The sequence below is a fragment of the Lipotes vexillifer genome, unplaced genomic scaffold (genome assembly GCF_000442215.2).
Source record: "Lipotes vexillifer unplaced genomic scaffold, Lipotes_vexillifer_v1.1 scaffold792, whole genome shotgun sequence".
NCBI lineage: Eukaryota > Metazoa > Chordata > Mammalia > Artiodactyla > Lipotidae > Lipotes > Lipotes vexillifer.
The window spans coordinates 3,040,236-3,060,661 of record NW_006795663.1 but is presented as its reverse complement, the minus strand read 5'-3'; the positions used below and the strand labels follow the sequence as shown (position 1 = coordinate 3,060,661).

General features: G+C 49.7%; 1 protein-coding gene across 1 annotated transcript in view; it reads left to right on the top strand.

Moving 5' to 3' along the window:
* Nucleotides 1-1,462: 1,462 nt before the first annotated feature.
* Nucleotides 1,463-20,426, top strand: part of NOX5 (NADPH oxidase 5) — a 31,010-nt gene continuing 12,046 nt past the window's right edge. Inside the window, 12 exon segments of the mRNA XM_007467862.1 lie at nucleotides 1,463-1,582; nucleotides 3,233-3,338; nucleotides 3,341-3,392; nucleotides 8,272-8,481; nucleotides 9,482-9,716; nucleotides 11,236-11,389; nucleotides 11,552-11,628; nucleotides 11,631-11,688; nucleotides 11,905-11,969; nucleotides 13,319-13,486; nucleotides 15,153-15,285; nucleotides 18,824-18,984. Coding sequence (XP_007467924.1) covers nucleotides 1,463-1,582; nucleotides 3,233-3,338; nucleotides 3,341-3,392; nucleotides 8,272-8,481; nucleotides 9,482-9,716; nucleotides 11,236-11,389; nucleotides 11,552-11,628; nucleotides 11,631-11,688; nucleotides 11,905-11,969; nucleotides 13,319-13,486; nucleotides 15,153-15,285; nucleotides 18,824-18,984 — 1,539 coding nt within the window.

Below are 20,426 nucleotides of genomic sequence, written 5' to 3'. Positions count from 1 at the left end.
AAATAAATACAGGGTTTGGTTCCTGCCAGCCTATGGGCACAAATTTTTCATATAATAATCAATACATAATTTTGTTTTATGTGTGTTTCTGTTTAAAGACTCCTTTAAAAGCAGAAATTGTTGATTCTTTAACATAGACCTTATGGTCAACAGCACTAGAACTCATGTCCAAACAAAGCTTATCTAACACATATAATTTCTCCATAAGGCAGGTCACAGCCTTTTTGTGCTTAGGAACACTAGACAGTACTTCAGCATTACTCCTGGGGGCCATTTTAAAGAGCAAAATCACCAACGGAGAGCACAAGAATGTGAAACACACAGCACTAAATAGATCGTGGGAAGGACATTTGTTTACAGTCTGAGAGCTGAGACAAGTAGGCAGATCATCGCTTTGTTTGACCTCAGGTGGGAACATGCACATCAGGAGACTCAAATGTATTCCCACTTTACCCATGTCCACAATGACTTCAAAAATGCTGCAAGTATTGATCTGAGGGTTACAAATAAATTTTAGCAAGTGGGTGAATTCGCAAATGTGGAATCTGCAAATAATTAAGATTGATTGTAGCTAAATCATTTAAGGTTATATTAAACTCATGGGATACAGACAAAAGCCATTCTCACAGAGGAAATTTATAGAATAAGATGCTACAAATTCTCACTTATTGACTCAATTTTGTTTTGCTGAGTCCTGATGCCACAGAAAGTGCTGTCCTTATTCCATCACTAACCTCTGTTCCAATCACAGTATAGCTAGTCCATCTGTGAGGGGTTTAGATGGCTGATGCCCTTGTGACATTGTAGAATACACCCTGGACCTGGAGAATCAAGCCCTGAGGTCTCAGTCCTGGCATGGCTTGTACCTGAAGTGTTCAGGTAGAGGGTGGAGGCTCTGGGGCGTGATGGAAAAAGCACTGGCCTCAGAGTTGAGCTCTGTCTCTAACCTGCTGAATAAATTCTGCCTAATAACTCAAGCGCTCTGAGCCTGTTTCCTCTCTGTAAAATATCATAGGGAGGAAACAGGCTCAGAGAAGTTGAGTATTTTACATTTGGTAACAGAGACCAGAGGAAATAGTGTGTGGGAAGGATTTTGAAAACAGTAAAGAGCCATGAAAATGTGAGGTGGGACAGTCACTGTCATCGTGTTAATAGCACCCCTGGAGCGGGCCATTCTCTGAGCACAGTCTGGGGTCCATCTCACTGGGGCCCTGTCATTCCAGAAGCTAAAGAGACTTAAGCCTGGGCCAGCCAATGCCAGATGGAAGGAAGAAACGGGGACTTAGAGACATAAAGAAGCAGCTGTGGGGAAGCACTGCTCCCGCCCTGAAGCTGGTTCAACCCCAGGGGAGGCCCAAGGCCCTAACTGGGGGGAGGACAGAAGTCCTGGGGCCATCATGAGTCCTCCTGAGTCCTTGGCCACCCGAAACCGACAAACCTGTCTCCTTTGTCTGCCAGCACCATGAGTGCCGAGGAGGACGCCAAGTGGCTTCAGTGGGTGACACACCAGTTTGAGACCATTGCGGGAGAAGACAGGGAAATCAACCTGCAAGAACTCAAAAGAGCCCTGAACGTGAAAGAGGCAAGTGTCCACTCCAGAAGTGGGGACCCCGCACTCATATTTTGTAGAGGAAGAGTAATCTGCTTTGCAGGACACAGTACCTCACGAGGAGGGAAACGTTGCTCCCCAGGTTTCTCTGGACTTGAGGCTCCACTTCTAAGCAGGGCCAGAGGATGTTTCTGTCTGTGCTACTGGGATCCTTCCATCCCTCATGGTAGCCATGGCCTCCTGGGGTCTTCCAAATAACACGTGAAGTTGGAAACCAGTAGCTTGTCAAATCTTAAGAAACATTATTGCCCTCACAGTTACTGCTAGCCTCACGGGCAAAGGTGATGCTATGACTTAAGCCTCCTGCCACAAAATAAGCTTTTCCATGATTTGCATCCATTAAAGGCCCATTTGCACTGCCACGCCATCCCCAGTCCTCTATCTTGGTTTCATAGGTCCTCTGCCCATCCCCATAACAGCCTGCATGCCCGACAAACAGCGGAGATGTTAGCAGAGAGGCGGAAGGAGTGAGTCTCGCCCCAGATGTCCTCTGGGCTGGCATCTCATGGTGGCCTGTGTCCTCGATGGGTGCAAGCCAATGAGCATTTGAATGCCCCTATTTTGATGGGAGAGCCCCTCATTTGCTGGTAACGGAGATACTACTTAGAACTCTAAATGATCTGCCTCCTTTCATAGTCAATGTGGGGAAGGAAAGAAAGATCTTCTGCCTAAGAGGGGCTGTAAAATATCTTAAGATAAAGGCCATTTGGGATGGTAGAGAGTGATAAAGGCCTTACTCGAGGGACCGAGGGGAAAAAGAGTGAAGCCAAGGCAGGGTTGGACTGCCCATAGTAGACTTCATGCTTGTGAACTGAGGTCAGACACCAAAGCCCTTAGACTCCTCTCCCTGCCTCAAGGGGAGCCTCCGGGCCTGGCATATCTGTGACACTGACCCAGCCTGTTTTCTTAATTTCTGTGTTTCCAGTGCCTAACACCAGGCCTGGCAAGCAGAGGCTGCACAGACATGATTGTTGAATGAATTAATGGATGAATGATGAATGGAGTAAATGGGCAATTGAGAACAGGTGCTGTTCAGAACAAGTCTACATTAAGAACACTTAAATGTAGGCTGTAGGCAGCCCAAACAACAGGTAAAGGCAAAGACACAGGTACTCAAGTGGCATCTATTTTCTAAGTCCTTCCTGGCTTCACTATCCCTTGGGGTGACCCCAAGGGGAATGAGACAGGACCTGGGAGGAGCCTTTGAGGGACCCTCGATCTGACCCTTTTCCCAAGTTGAGTAAGGGGCTACCAGAGGTCTGGACTGCAAGGCTGATGGGGGCGATGGACTGCGGGGACAGAGAGCCTATGCAAATTACCAGGCCCGGGGGCCAGAAGCGGGCCAGAGGCCCAGACACAAGCCCATCCTCGCTACAGCTAAACAGTTCTCTCACCAGACCCCGAACTTGCTCTCAGCTCGCCAGATGGGCCATGGACACTGCCTCCTGGTGTGGCCTCGTGGGCAGATCACACACTGTGTTCAGGCACCTGGGTCCTCCCTGATTGCCACCACCCCACGGTGTGTACACACACACACACACACACACAGATGCAGTGAATGAATTCAAAGCCTGGGCCCTGTGGCCATACTTGTGCCCATCTCCCGCCCGCTTCTGGTCACAGTCCTTCTTTGCCAAGAGATTCTTCATTCTGTTTGACTCAGATGAAAGTGGCACCATCACGCTTCAGAAGCTGCAGGAGGTGTGGACCCTGCTCATCCACGGCAGTCCCACAAACTCCAATTCCTCTTCCAGGTGCATGATGTTTATGGTAAGGGCCCTTTGTGAGGTGCGGGGGGCAGGACTCAGTAGGGAGGACAAAGGGAATCAGCCTATCTCAGTGACTACCCAGCATGGGGCTGTTTTCTCCAGGTGAGGCTGACAGCTCTCTCTGTCTCTCTGTGGGTTCCCTGCCCTGTCTCTGGTCTCTGCTTCCCTTTTGTTGGGGGAGAAGGTGGGTCCCTGGCAGGGAGACAAATGCCCTTGATTCAACTCAGCAGAAGCCAGAACTTTCCTTTGTTCTTTTATATGTTTACAAAAAGAATTTGTTTTGTTTTGTTGCTTTTTAATAATCATCATAATAGCCCACTATGACAAAAATCACCCATAACATTTTTTATACTGTCTTCTGATAGCATACACTCACCATCCACTTTTTTTAAAAAACAAAATGGGATTATACTATACACACTGTTTTTTTCACTAAACAATATAAACAATTGTTCATGTAAGACTGTATTGCTTTATAATATCATTTTTATTGTAGTAAAATATACATAATATTAAATTTACCACTTTAACCAATTTTTAAGTGTATAGTTCAGAAGCATCAAGTAAATTCACATTCTTGGGCAACCATCACCACTATCCATCTCCAGAACGTTTTCATTTTTCCAAACTGACACTGTACCAACTAATCATAACTCCCTATTCCCCCTCCTCCAAGAATTTGACTACTGTAGGTAAATTATATAAGTGAAATTATATAATAGCTGTCCTTTTGTAACTAGCTTATTTCACTTAGCATAATGTTCTCAAGGCTCACCCATGTTGTACCGTATGACAGGCTTTCATTCTTTTTTAAGACTGAATATTATCCATTGCTCTCAGCTGGCCAGATGGGCCATGGACACTTGTTTATCCATTCATTTTACAGTGGACACTTGGGTTGCTTCCATCTCTCGGCTCTTATGAATAATGCTGCTATATATATGGGTGTATAAATATCTCTTCAAGACCCTGGTTTCAATTCTTTTGGGCATATACCCAGAAGTGGAATTACTGGATCATAGGGCAATTCTTTTTTCTGAGGAACTGCCATACTCTTTTTCCACAGTGGTTATGCCATTTTACATTCACACCAGCAATGCATAAAGGTTCCAATTTCTCCAACACTTGTTATTTTCTGTTTTTTTGATAATAGCCATCCCAGTGGGTGTGAAGTGGTAACTCAATGTTGTTATAGCCTCATCTGTAGTGGCTGCATCATATTCCACTGTATGTCTGTGTCCTATGTTCCATGCAGCACAGCCTAATAGTTAAGATCTCTGATTCTTTTTTTTTTGTAAAATTAACTTTATTGAAATATTTAATACAATATTTTAAGAGTTGAGTTCAATGAGCTTTGATAAATTCATACATCTGTATAAACCACAACCACTGCAATCAAGAAAGAAAACGTATTTATTAGACTAAAATGTTCCCTCCCCTTTTTTTTTTTTTTTTTTTTTTTTTTTTTTTTTTTTGTGGTACGCGGGCCTCTCACCGCTGTGGCCTCTCCCATTGCGGAGCACAGGCTCCGGACGCGCAGGCTCAGTGGCCGTGGCTCACGGGCCCAGCCGCTCCGCGGCACGTGGGATCCTCCCAGAACGGGGCACGCACCCGTGTCCCCTGCATCGGCAGGCGGACTCTCAACCACTGCGCCACCAGGGAAGCCCTGTTCCCTCCCCTTTTGCTATCAGTGCCTCCCACTCCACCACTTTCTATGACCATACCATTTCTAGAATTTCAAATAAATAGAATCATCTAGTATATACTCTAAGGTCTCTGATTCTGAGGCCAGGTTACCCAGGTTCAAATCTCAGCTCCACCAGTTATTAATCATGTGACCCTGGGCAAGTTACTTAACTTTTCCCTGCTTTAATTTCTTCACATGTCACATAAAAATAACGATCATCATAATAGCACATATTCGTGAGGTTGCTAGGAGGATTAAATTAGTTAACTTATGTAAACTCAGGAAAGTGCCTAGTTCGGGGTACCACCTTTACAGGTGTCAGCTGTTATTTATTACTATTTACTCAAACCCCATTTCCAAAAGGGAGAATTTCATTGTTCCCCCCTCCGTTTTTTGGCATTGTAAGTGACACTGCAATGACCTTCATTCTTTGGCAATTTAAAGGGTGTCTTGTGGCTTAAAGGGTGTCTAAAGACCCAGAATCATCAAAGGAAGGGAGGCTGAAGTGGGAAAAAGGCACCCAATGAGACTGGGGTAGTTGGTGAGGCCAGATGGGGCAGGCCCCAGGGGCCATGGTTTGGAGTCTCAGTACAACGAGCAATGGGGAGCCACTGAAGAGCATTGAGCAGGGGAGTCACAGGGCTGGATTTGCATCCTGAAAACTCAACCCAGCTGCAGATCTGCTTCTGGGCAAGGCCCTCTGGCCTATGGGGTTTCTCTACCTCCCATTCCCGCCTGACAGTCTAGCCAGACCTCATTCTTGGAACCCACTTCCCAAGTTGACCCACACCACCACCACTACATGGGCAGTTAACTGTACCTGCTTCCTGAGCATCTTCCTAAGACCCCACCCCAATCTCCATGGGACCCTCTTCACTGACTGCTTTCTGACCACCAAGCTTGGCCCACACCTGGGGCTTATCAACAACCTCAGATGGAGAGGTTGGCCTGTGACAGGAGGAAGCATCACACTCACCTCCTCTTTGCAGACAGAGGTGGGGAAGAAGACAGCAGGTGAGAGGAGGTTTGTAGTTTCAAGTCAGGGCACTCACTTCCAGGGGTTCCAGTTTTCTCTGAGAGCCAGGCAGGGACTAGATGGGCATGGAGGTGAGAAGTGGTCTCGGCAGACAGCGGGACTGTGACCATGCTAGAGAAGCATGAGAGGACTGCGGGCAAGTTGAAGGCCTTGCCATGGCTGGGATCAGACACTTCCTGCTCTCTTGGGTGCTTTTCTTCAGCAATGTTCACTTAGCTGCCCTGGTGCAGGAAAGGAGAAAACAGGTAGTTGGATTCACCTAGGGATGAGATATTTTTAGGGTCAGTGCAATAGAAGAACAGAGGGATAAGGAATAAAAATGTGCACAGCAATAATTGTGAAGGAGAACCCTGGATTTGAAATTGGCTAAGGAGAGTATAAAGCTGAATGGATGAGAGGGTGTGAAGGGGGCGGGGAGGGATGGGCACTCTGGATGTGGTCAGAGCGCCCACAGGCCGTTGTGAACCCCTGTGTGATTTTGGCTATAAAAAGAGGGCCTGTTATCACTCTGCAGGGACTTTGGAAGTCCAAACTGAGGAAGTATTTCTTTTAAAAGGGACTTAAAGACTTCCATAGCCCTTTCAGATCGGGTGGCTAAGGCTTCAACCCATCCTGTGCAATAGTTGGTCTTGGGGGAACCCCCTCTTTCCAAGTTTTAAGAAGAACTTGATCCCCGGGGTTTATTTGTGAAGGAACTGCTCCTTCCTCTGTATTTTTAGTGGGAGGTGGCAGTGTCTTGTGGGCATAGTCCTGGATTGCCTTCTGAACTTGTCCTAGATTAATAGTATATCTCAGGGCCTGGTTTATGTCCTCATCCAGTAGAATGTCAGTAGTTAGAAAAGGCCTCCCATAGGTCATTTCAAATGGGCCAAGTCTCAGACCACTCCTGGGGGCTACATGGACCCTGAAGAGTGCAATAGGAAGCAAGTTGGTCCATGAGTTTCTTGGCAGACCTTTGCTAAGGTTTTCTTTAAAGTATGCTTCATGCTGGCTCTTGACTAGGAAAACTGAAGGACGGGAGGTGTGGCTGGAGAGTGGCATATTAGACTCTGTACGTGATTACAGACTTTGACTTTGGCCCAAGTGATGATCACAGTACCAATAAGACTTTTCATTTATATGCAACTACCATCTTCCATATACTGCATTAAGTGCTTTACAAGTAATTATCTATTATCCTTGAACCAACTCTGAAAGGGAGGAATAATTAGCCCCATTTTAGAGATGAGCAAAGTAAGGTGCAATACTCTAAAGGACTTATAGCCCACCATCACACAGTAAGGGGCAGAAGCATGTTGCTACCTCACTTGTGTCTATATCCAAAACAGGCCAAGAAATCACTAATCACGGGTCCTACTGCTCATGAAGAATGAAAATATATACAGAAAAGAAAAGTGCCCCAGATCCCATCTCAGTTGGTACAGTAGTTTCTCCGATTGGTTCCAGGACCCCAGTGGATACCAAAATCCGTGTATGCTCAAGTCCCTTAGATAAAATGGAGTCATACAGTCGGCCCTCGGTATCCATGGGTTCCACATCTGCCGATTCAACCAACCGCGGGTGGAATCCCCGGATGCAGAACGCAACCCTTCGGAGGGTCGACAATACTTCTTGCTTCCTTTTCACATCACTCTTAGCCACTCATGTTCACATAAGGCCACAAGGCTGGACTTGAGGGCCCAGCTGCAGCCTCTCAGGACAACATGGATGAGCAAAGTTTGCTACAAGTCGGGGAACAACGGGGAACTTCTTCACCACCACCTCATACACAATTCGCCTCCGGATAATTGAAGCTCTGGGCATGTAGCTCCTTATAGATTAAGTAAGCAAGTGTATCTTCTGGGCAGATGATCTTGGAAGTTGAGTGGTACTTAGAGAGGAGGCTGCAGATTCTGGAGGAAGGCATGTACTGAGTCCAAAGATTCTCCATGCTTGGGGAGATGTTCACCTCTGTTGAGCTTGGCAGTAGGGAGCCATGGAAGGTTTGTGAGCAGAAGGTGCCATATGTCCTTCGATTGCCTGGTCTATGCTCCTAAAGAGAGTTGGTTGGCAGAAAGATGAAGATGAACGAACCACTGATGCAATGGTTGTGCAAGGCAGGACGAGTCTGCAAGTACAGAGCGAGGTCTGGGGGCAGGCCCCCACTCGGCTTCCTCCTCACTTGGGCCAGGGAGCGGCTCCATCAACGTGATGAGCTGCGCATTGTGCTGCTGTCGTGCCTGCGTGAGAGCGCCATCTCGCTGCCCGAGGAGAAGCTGGACTAGCTGACTCTGGCGCTCTTCCATTTGGCGGACAAGGACTGCAGCGGCGCCATCACCTTCGATGAGCTTCGAGACGAGCTGCAGTGCTTCCCCGGCGTCATGGAGAACCTGACTATCAGGTACCGCCCTGTCTCGTGCAGGGGCACTGCCAGTGCTGGGATTAGACACCAGGTGCGAAGTGTGGCCCGAACGCAGGGAGGATCCCTCAGCCCGGCCCCGCCCCTCCCCGCCCAAGTCTGCACCGCCCCCAGATAAGCCCCACCCAGCCCCTCCCCTCTTTGCCTGCTTTCTCTTGGGGACAAAGGTCTGTACTGCAGGGCAGCTGTTGTCATGTGTCCATTTTCTACAGTGTTTCTTTAGAATCAACTCACAGTATTAAGTGCTGGGCGTTTTTACAAATATACCAGTGCATAGCATGGAAAAGGAAATTAAAGTTACAAAAGGAGTGAAGTTACAAAAGGACATTAAAGTTACTTCACCTGAGGTAACACGCCTAGGATCACACAGATAGTTAGCAAAGACAGTTATTTATTCAACTTGGTTGAGCAGCTACTATGTACCAAGCCTTGTTCTCAGTAATGGCAGAGCTCTGCTGGGGCTACGTTCCAGACTGAGGGACAGGTAATTGATACCAATAAACAAGTACATAAACTAGATAAATACAAATTTGATAAGCGCTGTGGAGAAAATAATATAAAAAGGGTGTAACAACAGACCCAAGTTTGTCTGACTCCAAGCTCTGAATAGTGCCAGTTTTGTAGTTCGTTCTTTCTGTGTATTAACTTTCTTGTGGGTTATCACAAAATGTCTCAGATTCTTCCATCCTTTTCGATTACCTCCCCCACCCTGCCCCCACTTGGGAAGTAAGGAGAGGTAGTTAAAAAAAAAAAGGCGTGCGTGTGGCATCCAAAAGACCAGAGATTCATCCCAGTTCCACCTAGCTGTGTGACTGTAAGCAAGTCACTTGACCTCTCTGTTTCCTGGTGTAAAAGAAAGCCGGCCTGTTTGCCACGAGGCTCCCCGAGAGTTAGTGGGCCGCAGAGGGAATGGGGTCTCTAGGTTCAGACTCTGGTGGTCCCCGCCACACTGCGGCCTTCTGAGTGGAGCCCTCTCTCACAGTGCTGCCCACTGGCTGACTCCTTGCGCCGCCGGGCCACCCCGACACCGTCCTCGCCAGCTGACCTCTGCCTACTGGCACAACCATCACAGCCACCTGCCCTGCCTGGCCGCCTACGTGGGCCTCCACGTGCTGCTCTTTGCTCTGGCAGCTAGTGCGCACCGGCCCCTCGGCGCCAGTGTCATGGTGGCCAAGGGCTGCGGCCAATGCCTCAACTTTGACTGCAGCTTCATCGCGGTAGGGTTCTGCGGGCACAACGCAGGGAAGCGGGTAGGGGGACTGATGTAGGCTCCTCTTAGACAAAATGACCCACACGTGGACACCTGCAGTGTCAGGGTAGGATGGCACCTTAGAACTCAACTGGGCCAACACTCAGTGGTGGGGACTAAGGCTCAGATGGGGCAGTGAGCTGTCCATAGTCACACAGCAGGTAAATAACATAGCTGGCATTTTTGTGTGCTACTATGTACAAGTCACAGTGCTAAGCACTTTCCATCTGATCCTCACAATAATCCTATGGTGGACCCAGAGGAGGTGGGCTGGCTCCTGTGCAGAGCTCCAACCAGAAAGAGAATACTTCCAGAGGCCTTGAATGTCAGAATGTGATCCTGGGGACCAGAGACTGAGGTATCCAATTGTATCTGATGACACACTTTGGCAACTGGAACGAAATAAAACACAACAAAAATAAACAGAAAACAAAAACCCCTCCCAATTACCCAGTATATGCTCACTAACTTATAATTATATGCATGCCCTATTATCACTAGCCAATAGGTTTATGGCACAATATAACTATAAGGCAAGCTTCATCCTTTTCTTTCTTTTTTTAAGATTTTCTTGATGTGGACCATTTTTTAAAGTCTTTACTGAATTTTTTACAAGATTGCTTCTGTTTTTTGTTTTGGTTTTTTGGCCGCGAGGCATGTGGGTTCTTAGCTCCCCGACCAGGGATCAAACCTGCATCCCTTGCATTGGAAGGTGAAGTCTTAACCACTGGACGGCCAAGGAAGTCCCAAGGTTCATTCTTAATGATCAGGGATGTACACCTCTAGTCCAAATACTCCTCCTGACAATATCAGCTTCTTATTAGAGTGGGTTTTATTTATAACCTCATAACTGGCTACAAAGAATTCACACCAGGGGTGGGAGACATGTGACTCATTTTTGTGGTCACTTGCTCTTGCCTTATTAACACTATTTTCAGTCTTTATTTTCTCTGTAGGGAATCTTTTTAAGCTACTCGTCCCTGCTGAGGGATGGTTAGCTTACTTAAGTTAAAAGCAGTTAATGTAATCTGCAAATCCATGTATCAGGGCATGCATAAATACACTGAAGTAAAGGAGCAAGTGAGGGGACCTTCATCATAAACCCCTTGAAAAGCCCCATCTGCCCCCAGGACATCTCGAGAACCACATGTGACACGGTGCCAGTCTGACATATGACTAAATGAGGGCACCATGTCTACACAGATACTAAATATTAGTAAAAGCTTACGTGCTTCCCATGTGTTGAGATAAAAGTGATACCAGCAGACATTCTGTAACATTTTTTCTTGGCCAATTCTGGAGATCCTGCTTTGCAGACCCCCAGCTTTGGACCTAGGGGAGCAGTGGAGGCTTGGGGGCAGGGGAGGTGGTGACAGGGCCCCGTTTAGGAAGCACAACAGGCTCAGGGTAGGGAAACAGCTGCTGGGGAGCAGAGGACAGGGCGGAGAGCGAGCCAGGTGGGACTCTCTACGGCTTTGCCCAGCCAGGTGCTGATACTTAGGCGTTGCCTCACGTGACTGTGGGCCACGTGGCTGGCTCAGGTCCTGCCGCTGCACCACAACCTCCAATTCCACCAGCTTATGGGCTACGTGGTGGTCAGGCTCTCCCTCGTCCACACCGTGGCCCATGTGGTGAACTTCGGTGAGTAGCCTGGGGCTGGGGGTGGGGACCTGGGCTTTCCACAGACCCCTCGGTTATCCTGCCCCTGTGTGTCCTGCCGGCCCAATGGGCAGAGAAGGGGGAGGGGTGGGAACCCCAAAGGGAAAGTGCAGTGGGCAGAGCTTGTCTTGTGCTCGTCTCCAGCACTCCAGGCTCAGTGCAAGGCCAGCCCCTTCCAGTTTGGGGAACTGCTGCTCACCACGAGGCCTGGCATTAGCTATAGGTCCACGGCTCGGCCTCCGTGACCGGCGTGGCCCTGCTGCTACTGCTGCTTCTCATCTGTTTTTATTTATTTACTTATTTATTTTGCGGTACGCGGGCCTCTCACTGCTGTGGCCTCTCCCGTTAAGGAGCACAGGCTCCGGACGCGCAGGCTCAGCGGCCATGGCTCACGGGCCCAGCCGCTCCGCGGCATGTGGGATCTTCCCGGACCGGGGCACGAACCCATGTCCCCTGCATCGGCAGGCGGACTCTCAACCACTGAGCCACCAGGGAAGCCCTACTGCTGCTTCTCACGTCCGCCTGCTCCAGCTCCTGTGTCCGCAGGAGCAGCCACTTTGAGGTGCCCCAGCCCTTGCCCCTTTGCCTGTCCCATCCTGGGCTCCCAACTTCATTTCATGCTGCATTTCCTCTAAATTACTCCAGAGCCCAGGAAGGTCCAGGCGGTCTGCGTACTATGGACATGTGATTTGGGGTTCTGCCATTGGGCTGTGGTTTATGTCTGCTGAGTGAAAATGTTCTGCTCTAGAAGATTCTTCTGGCTTTTTTGCTGGCTTATCCCCTTGCTCTAATTGGATTAAACTGGGCACAGGGAGGGGAAGGAACACAGGCTTTCGGGATTCTAATCCCCACCCCACTACTTACGGGTCACTCATTGTCGTCATCTGTAAAACGGAGCTATAATTCTCTACCTTTGAAGTTATTAATATTTTAGGAATTAAATGAGATAATACATGTGAAGCCAATAACTACACACACCTGGCACATGATCAGTCCAAAAGTATTAGGTCTAGCTTTGCTTTCCTCTCTCTAGCCTCCTCGAGATACAAGAGGTCACAGAGGATTTGGTTGGGAGATCGGAACTGTCCCTTGGACTGATCTGGTCACATCAGAAATAGACATATATATGTATACGTATACATGGCACCTACTTGGGGCCAGCAATGATCCTTTGAAGTCAGAATCAGCATCCTCATTTGACCCATGAGGAATCTGACTCTCAGAAAAGTAACTTACCAGGCCAAGGTCCCACAGCTAGTAGCAGAGCAGGTATTAAAACTCAGAGCTGGGCTTCCCTGGTGGCGCAGTGGTTGAGAGTCCGCATGCCGATGCAGGGGATGCGGGTTCATGCCCCGGTCCGGGAAGATCCCACATGCCGCGGAGCGGCTGGGCCCGTGAGCCATGGCCGCTGAGCCTGCGCGTCCGGAGCCTGTGCTCCGCAACGGGAGAGGCCACAACAGTGAGAGGCCACAACAGTGAGAGGCCCGCGTACCACAAAAAAAATACAACAACAACAACAACGCAGGGCTTTGCTCTTTCTCCTCCACTCCCAGAACACCACTGCTGTCTTTCCTTCCTTCCCGCTGAGAAAGAGTCAGCGGGCTGAGACACTGATGCTCATGAGCCCATCAGAGGGGGCAGTTCACTCTGCCCAGAACACCCCCAGGCAGATGTTCCAGATGTTTGCCACTAGCGCCAAGAATCTTCCCTTACAGACTTTCTGGACCAAGCCCCCAGAACAGAGAGGCGACGAAGCTTCCCACCCCCAACCTCCTACCCAAGCCTGTTCCCGGGAGAGGGTGTGTGTGGCCAAGGCTCTGGGCACAGTCCTGGCTTTAAGGATGGCTGCGAACCTTGGCTCTGTTCCACCCCCAGGCCTTGACTCTGGCAACTTACTCCCCACCCCCACAGGTTTTCTATTGGACCCACCTGGCCTACCTCCCATGTCTGCACGGGCCCAACTTCTGGAAGTGGCTGCTGGTCCCTGGCACCTTGTTCTTCCTGCAGAAGGCCGTCGGCCTGGCCGCATCCCTCATGGAGGCTCTGTGCCTCACGGAAGTCAGTCTCCTCCCTTCCAAGGTGCAGAGGGGGCCTGACGAGCCAAGGGGAGTCACAGGTGGTGGGGTGCAGCAGCTGAGTACTCTGTTAGACCCCTGCCCCCAAGGAGATGGGGTGCCCCATCAACAGTGGAGAAGGTAAGCAAAGTGCAAGACTCGATCTAGCCCTCCAGGAGTGACACTTCTGGAAGGGGAATGACAGGTAAGCAGGGTACCACTAAAGGCCAGTGTGCACAGAATACCTTCAGTAAGTATATATTAGTGTCTACAAGGTGGCAGGCCCTGCACTAGGTGACAGAGATGCAGAGAAGGCTCAGGCACTGTCCCACTCTCCACAGGCACACAGGCTAATAGGAGAGTCAGCCCTTCCGTTACGGTGCAGGGCCGTGTTGGTAAGGGAAGAAGAATCCCAGGAGGTGTTAAAACTCTTTGTCTTTGAGAGATCAGAGAAGCTTCAGAATGAGAGGGGAGCTGCCTTTCCAGGGTTTTGAAAGATGAATAGGAGTTTGTTGGATAGACAAGACAGGGAAGGGTTTGCTTGGATAAGGAACAGCATGGGCAAAGGCACAGAGTTATGAAAGGGCATACTGTGCTTGGGGGACTACAGGTAGTTTGGCACAGCTGGAGCCAAGGTGCCAGGGAGAAGCTGGAGGGGTGGGCAGGGCCTAAGGGTGAGTGGCCTCACTCTGCAGGCCACGGGGAACCCCTGAGCAGGGTGGGGGACGGGCGGGCGGTGGTATTGAGCTGCTTTATACTCCAGCTGCATTTCTTTACTCACTCTATAGAAGATGGCTTGGAGGGGACCACTGGGGAGGCTGTTGCATACATGCAGGTGAGAGCTCACGAGAGCCTTGACCTTGAACTGGGTGGGGAGGGGGCATGTCACAGAAAGACTCAAGAGGTAACTGGCTGCATTTGCGGTTGAGGTAGGGAAGGCGTCTAGGCTGTCTTGCAGGTGCCTGAGTAACTGGGGCCATTTTTGGAGAAAGGGAAGGCAGTTCTGGGTGGGTTTGACTCTGGACAGCTTGAGAGTGAGGACACAGAAGTTGACTAAGAGGCCGAGGTTTCTGTCCAGACCCTGGCATCAGACAGAGTGGTTGGATTCAAATCCCGTGGTTTCTTAGCTGGTGACCTTGAGCAAGTCATTTAACCTCTCTGAGCCTTAGCCTCTCCTGCGTAAAGTGGAGAAAGAATGACATTCATCTCAGAGAGTCGCTGTGAGGACTAGAGATAGCTCTAGAAGAGCTCCACACAGCTCTGGCACCCAGTAAGCGCTCAATAAACCGAAGCTACTAGCCGGGAGGCAGTTGTGTCCTGGGGAGATGCCCATTCACGGTTGGAATACCACCCAAGTGCCACAGAAGTTCCACGAAAGGGGCTGGAGCAGTCAGGGGCTTCACAGAGTGGGAGGGCCACTGAGAAGCAGTATTTACACCACAAGAAGTGGGATCACACCATGAGCCCCACTTCAGACAAGCCTGACTTCCCTTCTCTGATCACTGCCCACCCCCTGGTTGGCAGATGTGCTGCAGGGGCGAGACCCACTCACAGGCACAGAAGAGTCTCATGTCTGGGGCCGGCCTGGCTTATGGTGGAGAAAGACGGCCCAGCCTCCATCCTCTGGCCTTGGGGCCCCTGGCAGCTCTGGGCCTGCACAGATGACCCTGGTCTCTTTCTTCTCTCCCCAGGTCACTCATCTCCTCATCAAGAAGCCCCCTCCTTTCCACTACAGGCCTGGCGATTACTTGTATCTGAACATCCCCACCATCGCGCACCACAAGTGGCATCCCTTCACCATAAGCAGCGCTCCCGAGCAGAAAGGTAGGCCTGCGCCAGCCCCACCTGTCACTCAGCAGGTATTACTGAGTCCTTGCCGCATGCCAAGCAAGGCTGGGAACCAGGAACACAGAGGTGAACAAGACCAGACACACAAAGTCGACCTCCCAAAGCTCCCTCTGGAACACAGAGGCAGACGTGCAGATGCTGACCGAATGGGGTGTTTGGGGCCGTACTGGCTGCCGTGAGGGTCACAGGGGAGGGCCTGGCCTGGTGGGGGAAGTGGGCAGGGTGGCATTTCAGCTGAACTTTGAAAGGTTCGTAGGAGTTTCCTAGGTAGGGAAGGACGAGGGGGTGGAGGCGGAGGGAGAAGCATGAAAACGTGGAAATGTAGGAGGGTCTGATGTAGTTTGGGCTGAGGGTTGGGTGGAGTAGGGAGGAAGGAAGTAGGGGCAGTGGGAGCGGGAGAGAGGGTCAGAGAAGGGACCAGAGGCAGACAAGAGTGGCTGGCAAAGTCGACGAGAGCCAGGGGGGGACTGTGAAAGACTTCGATCGCAGAGTGGAACGCAGGATGGCGCAGGCGGTTGGGAGCCCGCAGGGGTCTTAAGCGGAGGAACAGCGGCTCAGAGGAGAGGGGACCAGGTCATTTCCAAGGGGGCTGTGACAGGAAGCCAGGCTTCCGCACTCCATGTGGGCATGAGCCCTGTGGGGCTCCAAGGCAGCAGAAGCCCTCGCACCCTTCTCCCCCATCCCTGGACCACCCTTATTCCCTCTGGATACCCAGCACCCATAGAACCGCTCAGCTGACCCTCCCTTTGCCCAGCTGTCCTCTGACTCGCAACCATGCGTGGGCCTGCCTTCTGGTCCTGAGCTGTTGGTCGGGCCACAAGCTGGACCTCTTTCCTCCTGGCCGGGCATTGGCCCTCCCACCTCAGGCAGTGCTTCTGACAGAGGAGGCCTTGCGTGGCCTGTTACAGCGAGACCCTTGCTCGGCTTCATGAGGAGTAAAGGCTTCTGGCTGCCAGGGTTCTCTGACCCACCTCATTAAAAGCTGTAGCTTCACTCAGGCTGCCTCCCACCCCCCTGGCCCAGCTCCCTCAGCTCAGGGCGCAGACCCAAGTCCAGGGTTCCTCACCCGAAGCTGCACAACACCTGCCCTGGAATCGTGTGAGTGGTGGCCTGGATGTACAATGGGGTGAGGGTGTGGGTTAGAGAGGGTGGGTTATCTTCTTCCTAGTTTTCTTTCCTTTGCTGTTTTGTAAAGAACAGATATGCTTCCGGAAAATTCAGACAGTATAGAAACATGTCCTGAAGAAAATTAAAATCCCTCAAGTAATTCCACCCAAAGAAATCCATTGTCCCAAGCGGGAAAGGGGCGATGGGATGAATTGGGAGTTTGGGATTGACATATATACACTCTTGGGCTTCCCTGATGGCGCAGTGGTTGAGAGTCCGCCTGCCCATGCGGGGGACACGGGTTCGTGCCCCGGTCTGGGAAAGATCCCACATGCAGTGGAGCGGCTGGGCCCGTGAGCCATGGCCGCTGAGCTTGCACATCCAGAGCCTGTGCTCTGCAACGGGAGAGGCCACAGCAGTGAGAGGCCCGCGTACCGCAAAAAAAAAAAAAAAGACATATATACACTCTTGATACTATGTGTAAAATAGGTTCCATAATGAGAACCTACTGTATAGCACAGGGAACTCTACTCAATGCTCTGTGGTGACCTAAATGGGAAGGAAATCCAAAAAAGGGGGGATATATGTATACGTATAGTGATTCACTTTGCTTTACGGCAGAAGATAACACAACATTGTAAAGCAACTGTACTCCAATAAAATTTTAAAAAGAAAAAAAAAATAAAACCATTGCCTTCCAGATCTCGATACATCTCCATGGATAATCAGAAGCAGAGATAATTCTGCATGCAAGGGATCACTGTTCACACTGTCTTGAAGCCCACTTTTTCTCCGTGAATAGTATGTCATGAAAATCTTTGCATGTCAGTTCTTTTAAAAGAAGAACCTTTCCTTTTTATGGCTGCATACTATTCCAGTGTATCAATACTAATATGATTATAATGACCATGTTTATTTTATGGATGTATTATTTATTTGACCAATCTTGAAGGGGTTTCTTCAGGGTCTCAGCTTGGAATCTGCCCATATCTTGGGCCCGAGTCCCCTGCAGTGAGCTGAGTGAGTCTATATGGGGGCTGGTAAATCCTCCAACTTTGTTTGCAAAGATGGCTTCCAGAATCAGGAGTGGAACTCAGGCTGGCAGGTGCGGCTGATTGAATTCAGCTGACATTTAAGAGGCCTTCTCCATGTGAGTCACTGTGTGAGGTAGCTCAGGGTGCATCTGTGCGACAGGGCAGAGCCCAGCCCTCCTGCCTCTTTGCACCCTGAAGGGTGAGGAAGTGCCAGGAAGGCGCATGGGAGTAGGGATCCAAGCACGTGACTTTTCAGTCCCCTCCTCACAAAGCTGTGAGAGCATGCCTCACCTCTCTGTAAACACAGGGTCCAACCAGTTCATCCAGGAACTTAGGTGGACAAAAAAATGTGACATCTTGGTTTCACTAACAGCTAACTAAAATGTAGCATTTTCTTCAGGTATGAATGCAGGTAACAAACCATAGTAGCATTACCAACCCGTGTGCCTTTTTCGAAATGAAAACCATGGATTCTTCTTCATATCACGTTACGGTTGCTGTCCATACTTTCGGATATCATTCATGCTTATTGCTAATTCACATTTCCAGTGGCCATGTGACTCCTGCTGCATCTCAGTATTTCATGTATTAACAAAAATGCACATGTATTCTTAAATCAAAATTTTTAAAAAATATATTTTGATAACTGTCTCATTATAATTGGTTTCATTTGTAATTTCTACATATGTTATTCAATGTATTTAAAAACCTTATTCTGAGAAGGAGTCTATCCATTTCCTTCATACGACTGCCAAAAGAGTCCGTGGTTTAAAATAAAAGAAAAAGGATGAGAAAGAACCCCAGACCAGGAGATCTCTTAGGGGCCTCCTTACTCTCATGTGGGTTCTTTCTGGTACCCCTCAACAGAGGGATAGCCCCCCCAGGCTTTTCCATCAGTCATCCACTCAACAGGGAACCTTAGTAAGCAACCCCTGCATCCCAGACACTGGGGGCAGTGCAAGCTGTTGTTCCCACCATTGATTGAGAACCTACTGTGTGCAGAGCCGTTGTCAGGCACCCGGTTGAATGTGGGAGGGAGAGGGTCCCCACCTTGGTGAGACCCTGGCTTGTTGGAGGAGGCCTGGCCCCCACCCCTAGGGAGCTCCCAGTGTGCTCAGGGGCACTCTGACCCCTGCCTTGGCAAAGGAGACTGAACCCTTAGGTTGACCTCACCGAGCAAGATTGCCAGGCCTGCACAGAGAGCTCGGCTCTCCAAGTCCCATGACTGTGGCTGCTAGTTTGGGCCTGAGGAAGGACATTCAAAGGAGGACTTAAGGGGCGGACACCCAGTCCCAATCCCTCCAAGTGAGATGGGCCTGTCCCTGCTGGAGAACAGTGCTGAACCCTTTCCTCCCTCCCTGTCTCTTGCTCAGACACCATCTGGCTACACACCCGGTCCCAGGGCCAGTGGATAAACAGGCTGTATGAGTCTTTCAAGAAATCAGACCCAGTGGGCTATGGTTCCGAGAGGCTCTCAAGGAGTTTGAAGATGAGAAGGAGTCAGAGGAAGCCGCAGGGAAGTGACTGCAGGGAAGTAAGTCTCCACCATGGTGACAAACCCATGGGGACCAAGTTGCCTTCTTAATTGGCAACCACTGAGCAGCTGTCCTGTATACCAGCTGGACGGTGGCACACAGGGCGAGGCAACTACAGACTGTGTGGTCCAAGAGCCTCCTCAAAGCCTGACCATGCCAGATCCTCCCCGCTCCAGTGTGCTCCATTAGAAAGAAGGGGACAATGCAAAGAGCGGGAAATTGAGATGAGAAAAACCCACCCCCACCTCTCTGCTCTAACGCTTTCTAACTGTATGGCCTTGGGCACATCTTTTAGCCTCAATTTTTCATCTACAAACTGGACGTGCTTCCCACCGTTGGCTTTCCTTTTACACATGATTCTTTTAAGGACCAATGGAATGAATGCCTGTCGAGTATTGAGTGAACTGAGCAACATGGTCCAGAGGGATCATTCATTATCACCATCACCATCATCACCGCCACCATCATTATCATCATCACATCATCATCATCATCACCGTCACCATCACTATCACCATCATCATCACCATCACCATCATCATCACCATCACCATCAGCATTGTTATCTTTTGAGCCCTGATGAACTGCACAAGATTGACAATCTGCCAGTGCCTGGAGTGAATACAGGTTCTGGGAGGTTTGGGAGGAATACAGAGAGATCAGAGCAGCACCTGAGGAAGCAGGGATAGATGTAGGAGGCTGAGGGTGCCTGAACACTTAGTAGGCTGTACCACTAAGCCGGGAGACAGGTTAGCATGTGGAAACCCTGTTGAAGATCAAAGGAAGAAAGCCCCCAGGCCTGGCCCAGCCCTGCCTTGCCCCTGTGGAATTTAAAGTCCAGGGGAGAAAACCATGTGGAATCCTGACTGGTCAGACCAGAGGGACCTTCTAGAACAGTGCCAAGAGCAAAGCTCCGGGAAAGGGAGAGGTAGGTAGCAACAAGCAGAGAGTTCTCTCCTGTTAATCAGGGGAAACCTCCCAAAGGAGAAAGCTGACTTTCAAAACCGGGCGAGTCTTGGCACACTGAGATTGGTGGGTAGATACACTAAAAGCGGTGTTTCCTTGGGGTCTTAAGCACCGCTGCCAAAGAATAAACTGGCACAATCTTTCTGGTGGGCAGTCTGGCTATATGTGTCAGCATTTAAATATCTGTACCCAATGGCCCAGCAATGCCATTTTTAGGGATTTAGCCTAAAAAGTTGATTGGACACATACACAAGAAGTACATTAACCACCTTGTTCATTCATTCATTTAGCAAATATTTATTGAGCACAGGATCTACTGTTTTCCAGGTACTGTTTTAGATGCCGGAGATATGTCAATAAGCAAAATAGCCATTGGCACTGCTTACCTTCTGGAGGGGGAAGGTAGACAGTAAATGCACAAATAGATATAAAATGTGTCACGTGGTAATAAATGCTATGAAGAAACAGTTATAGG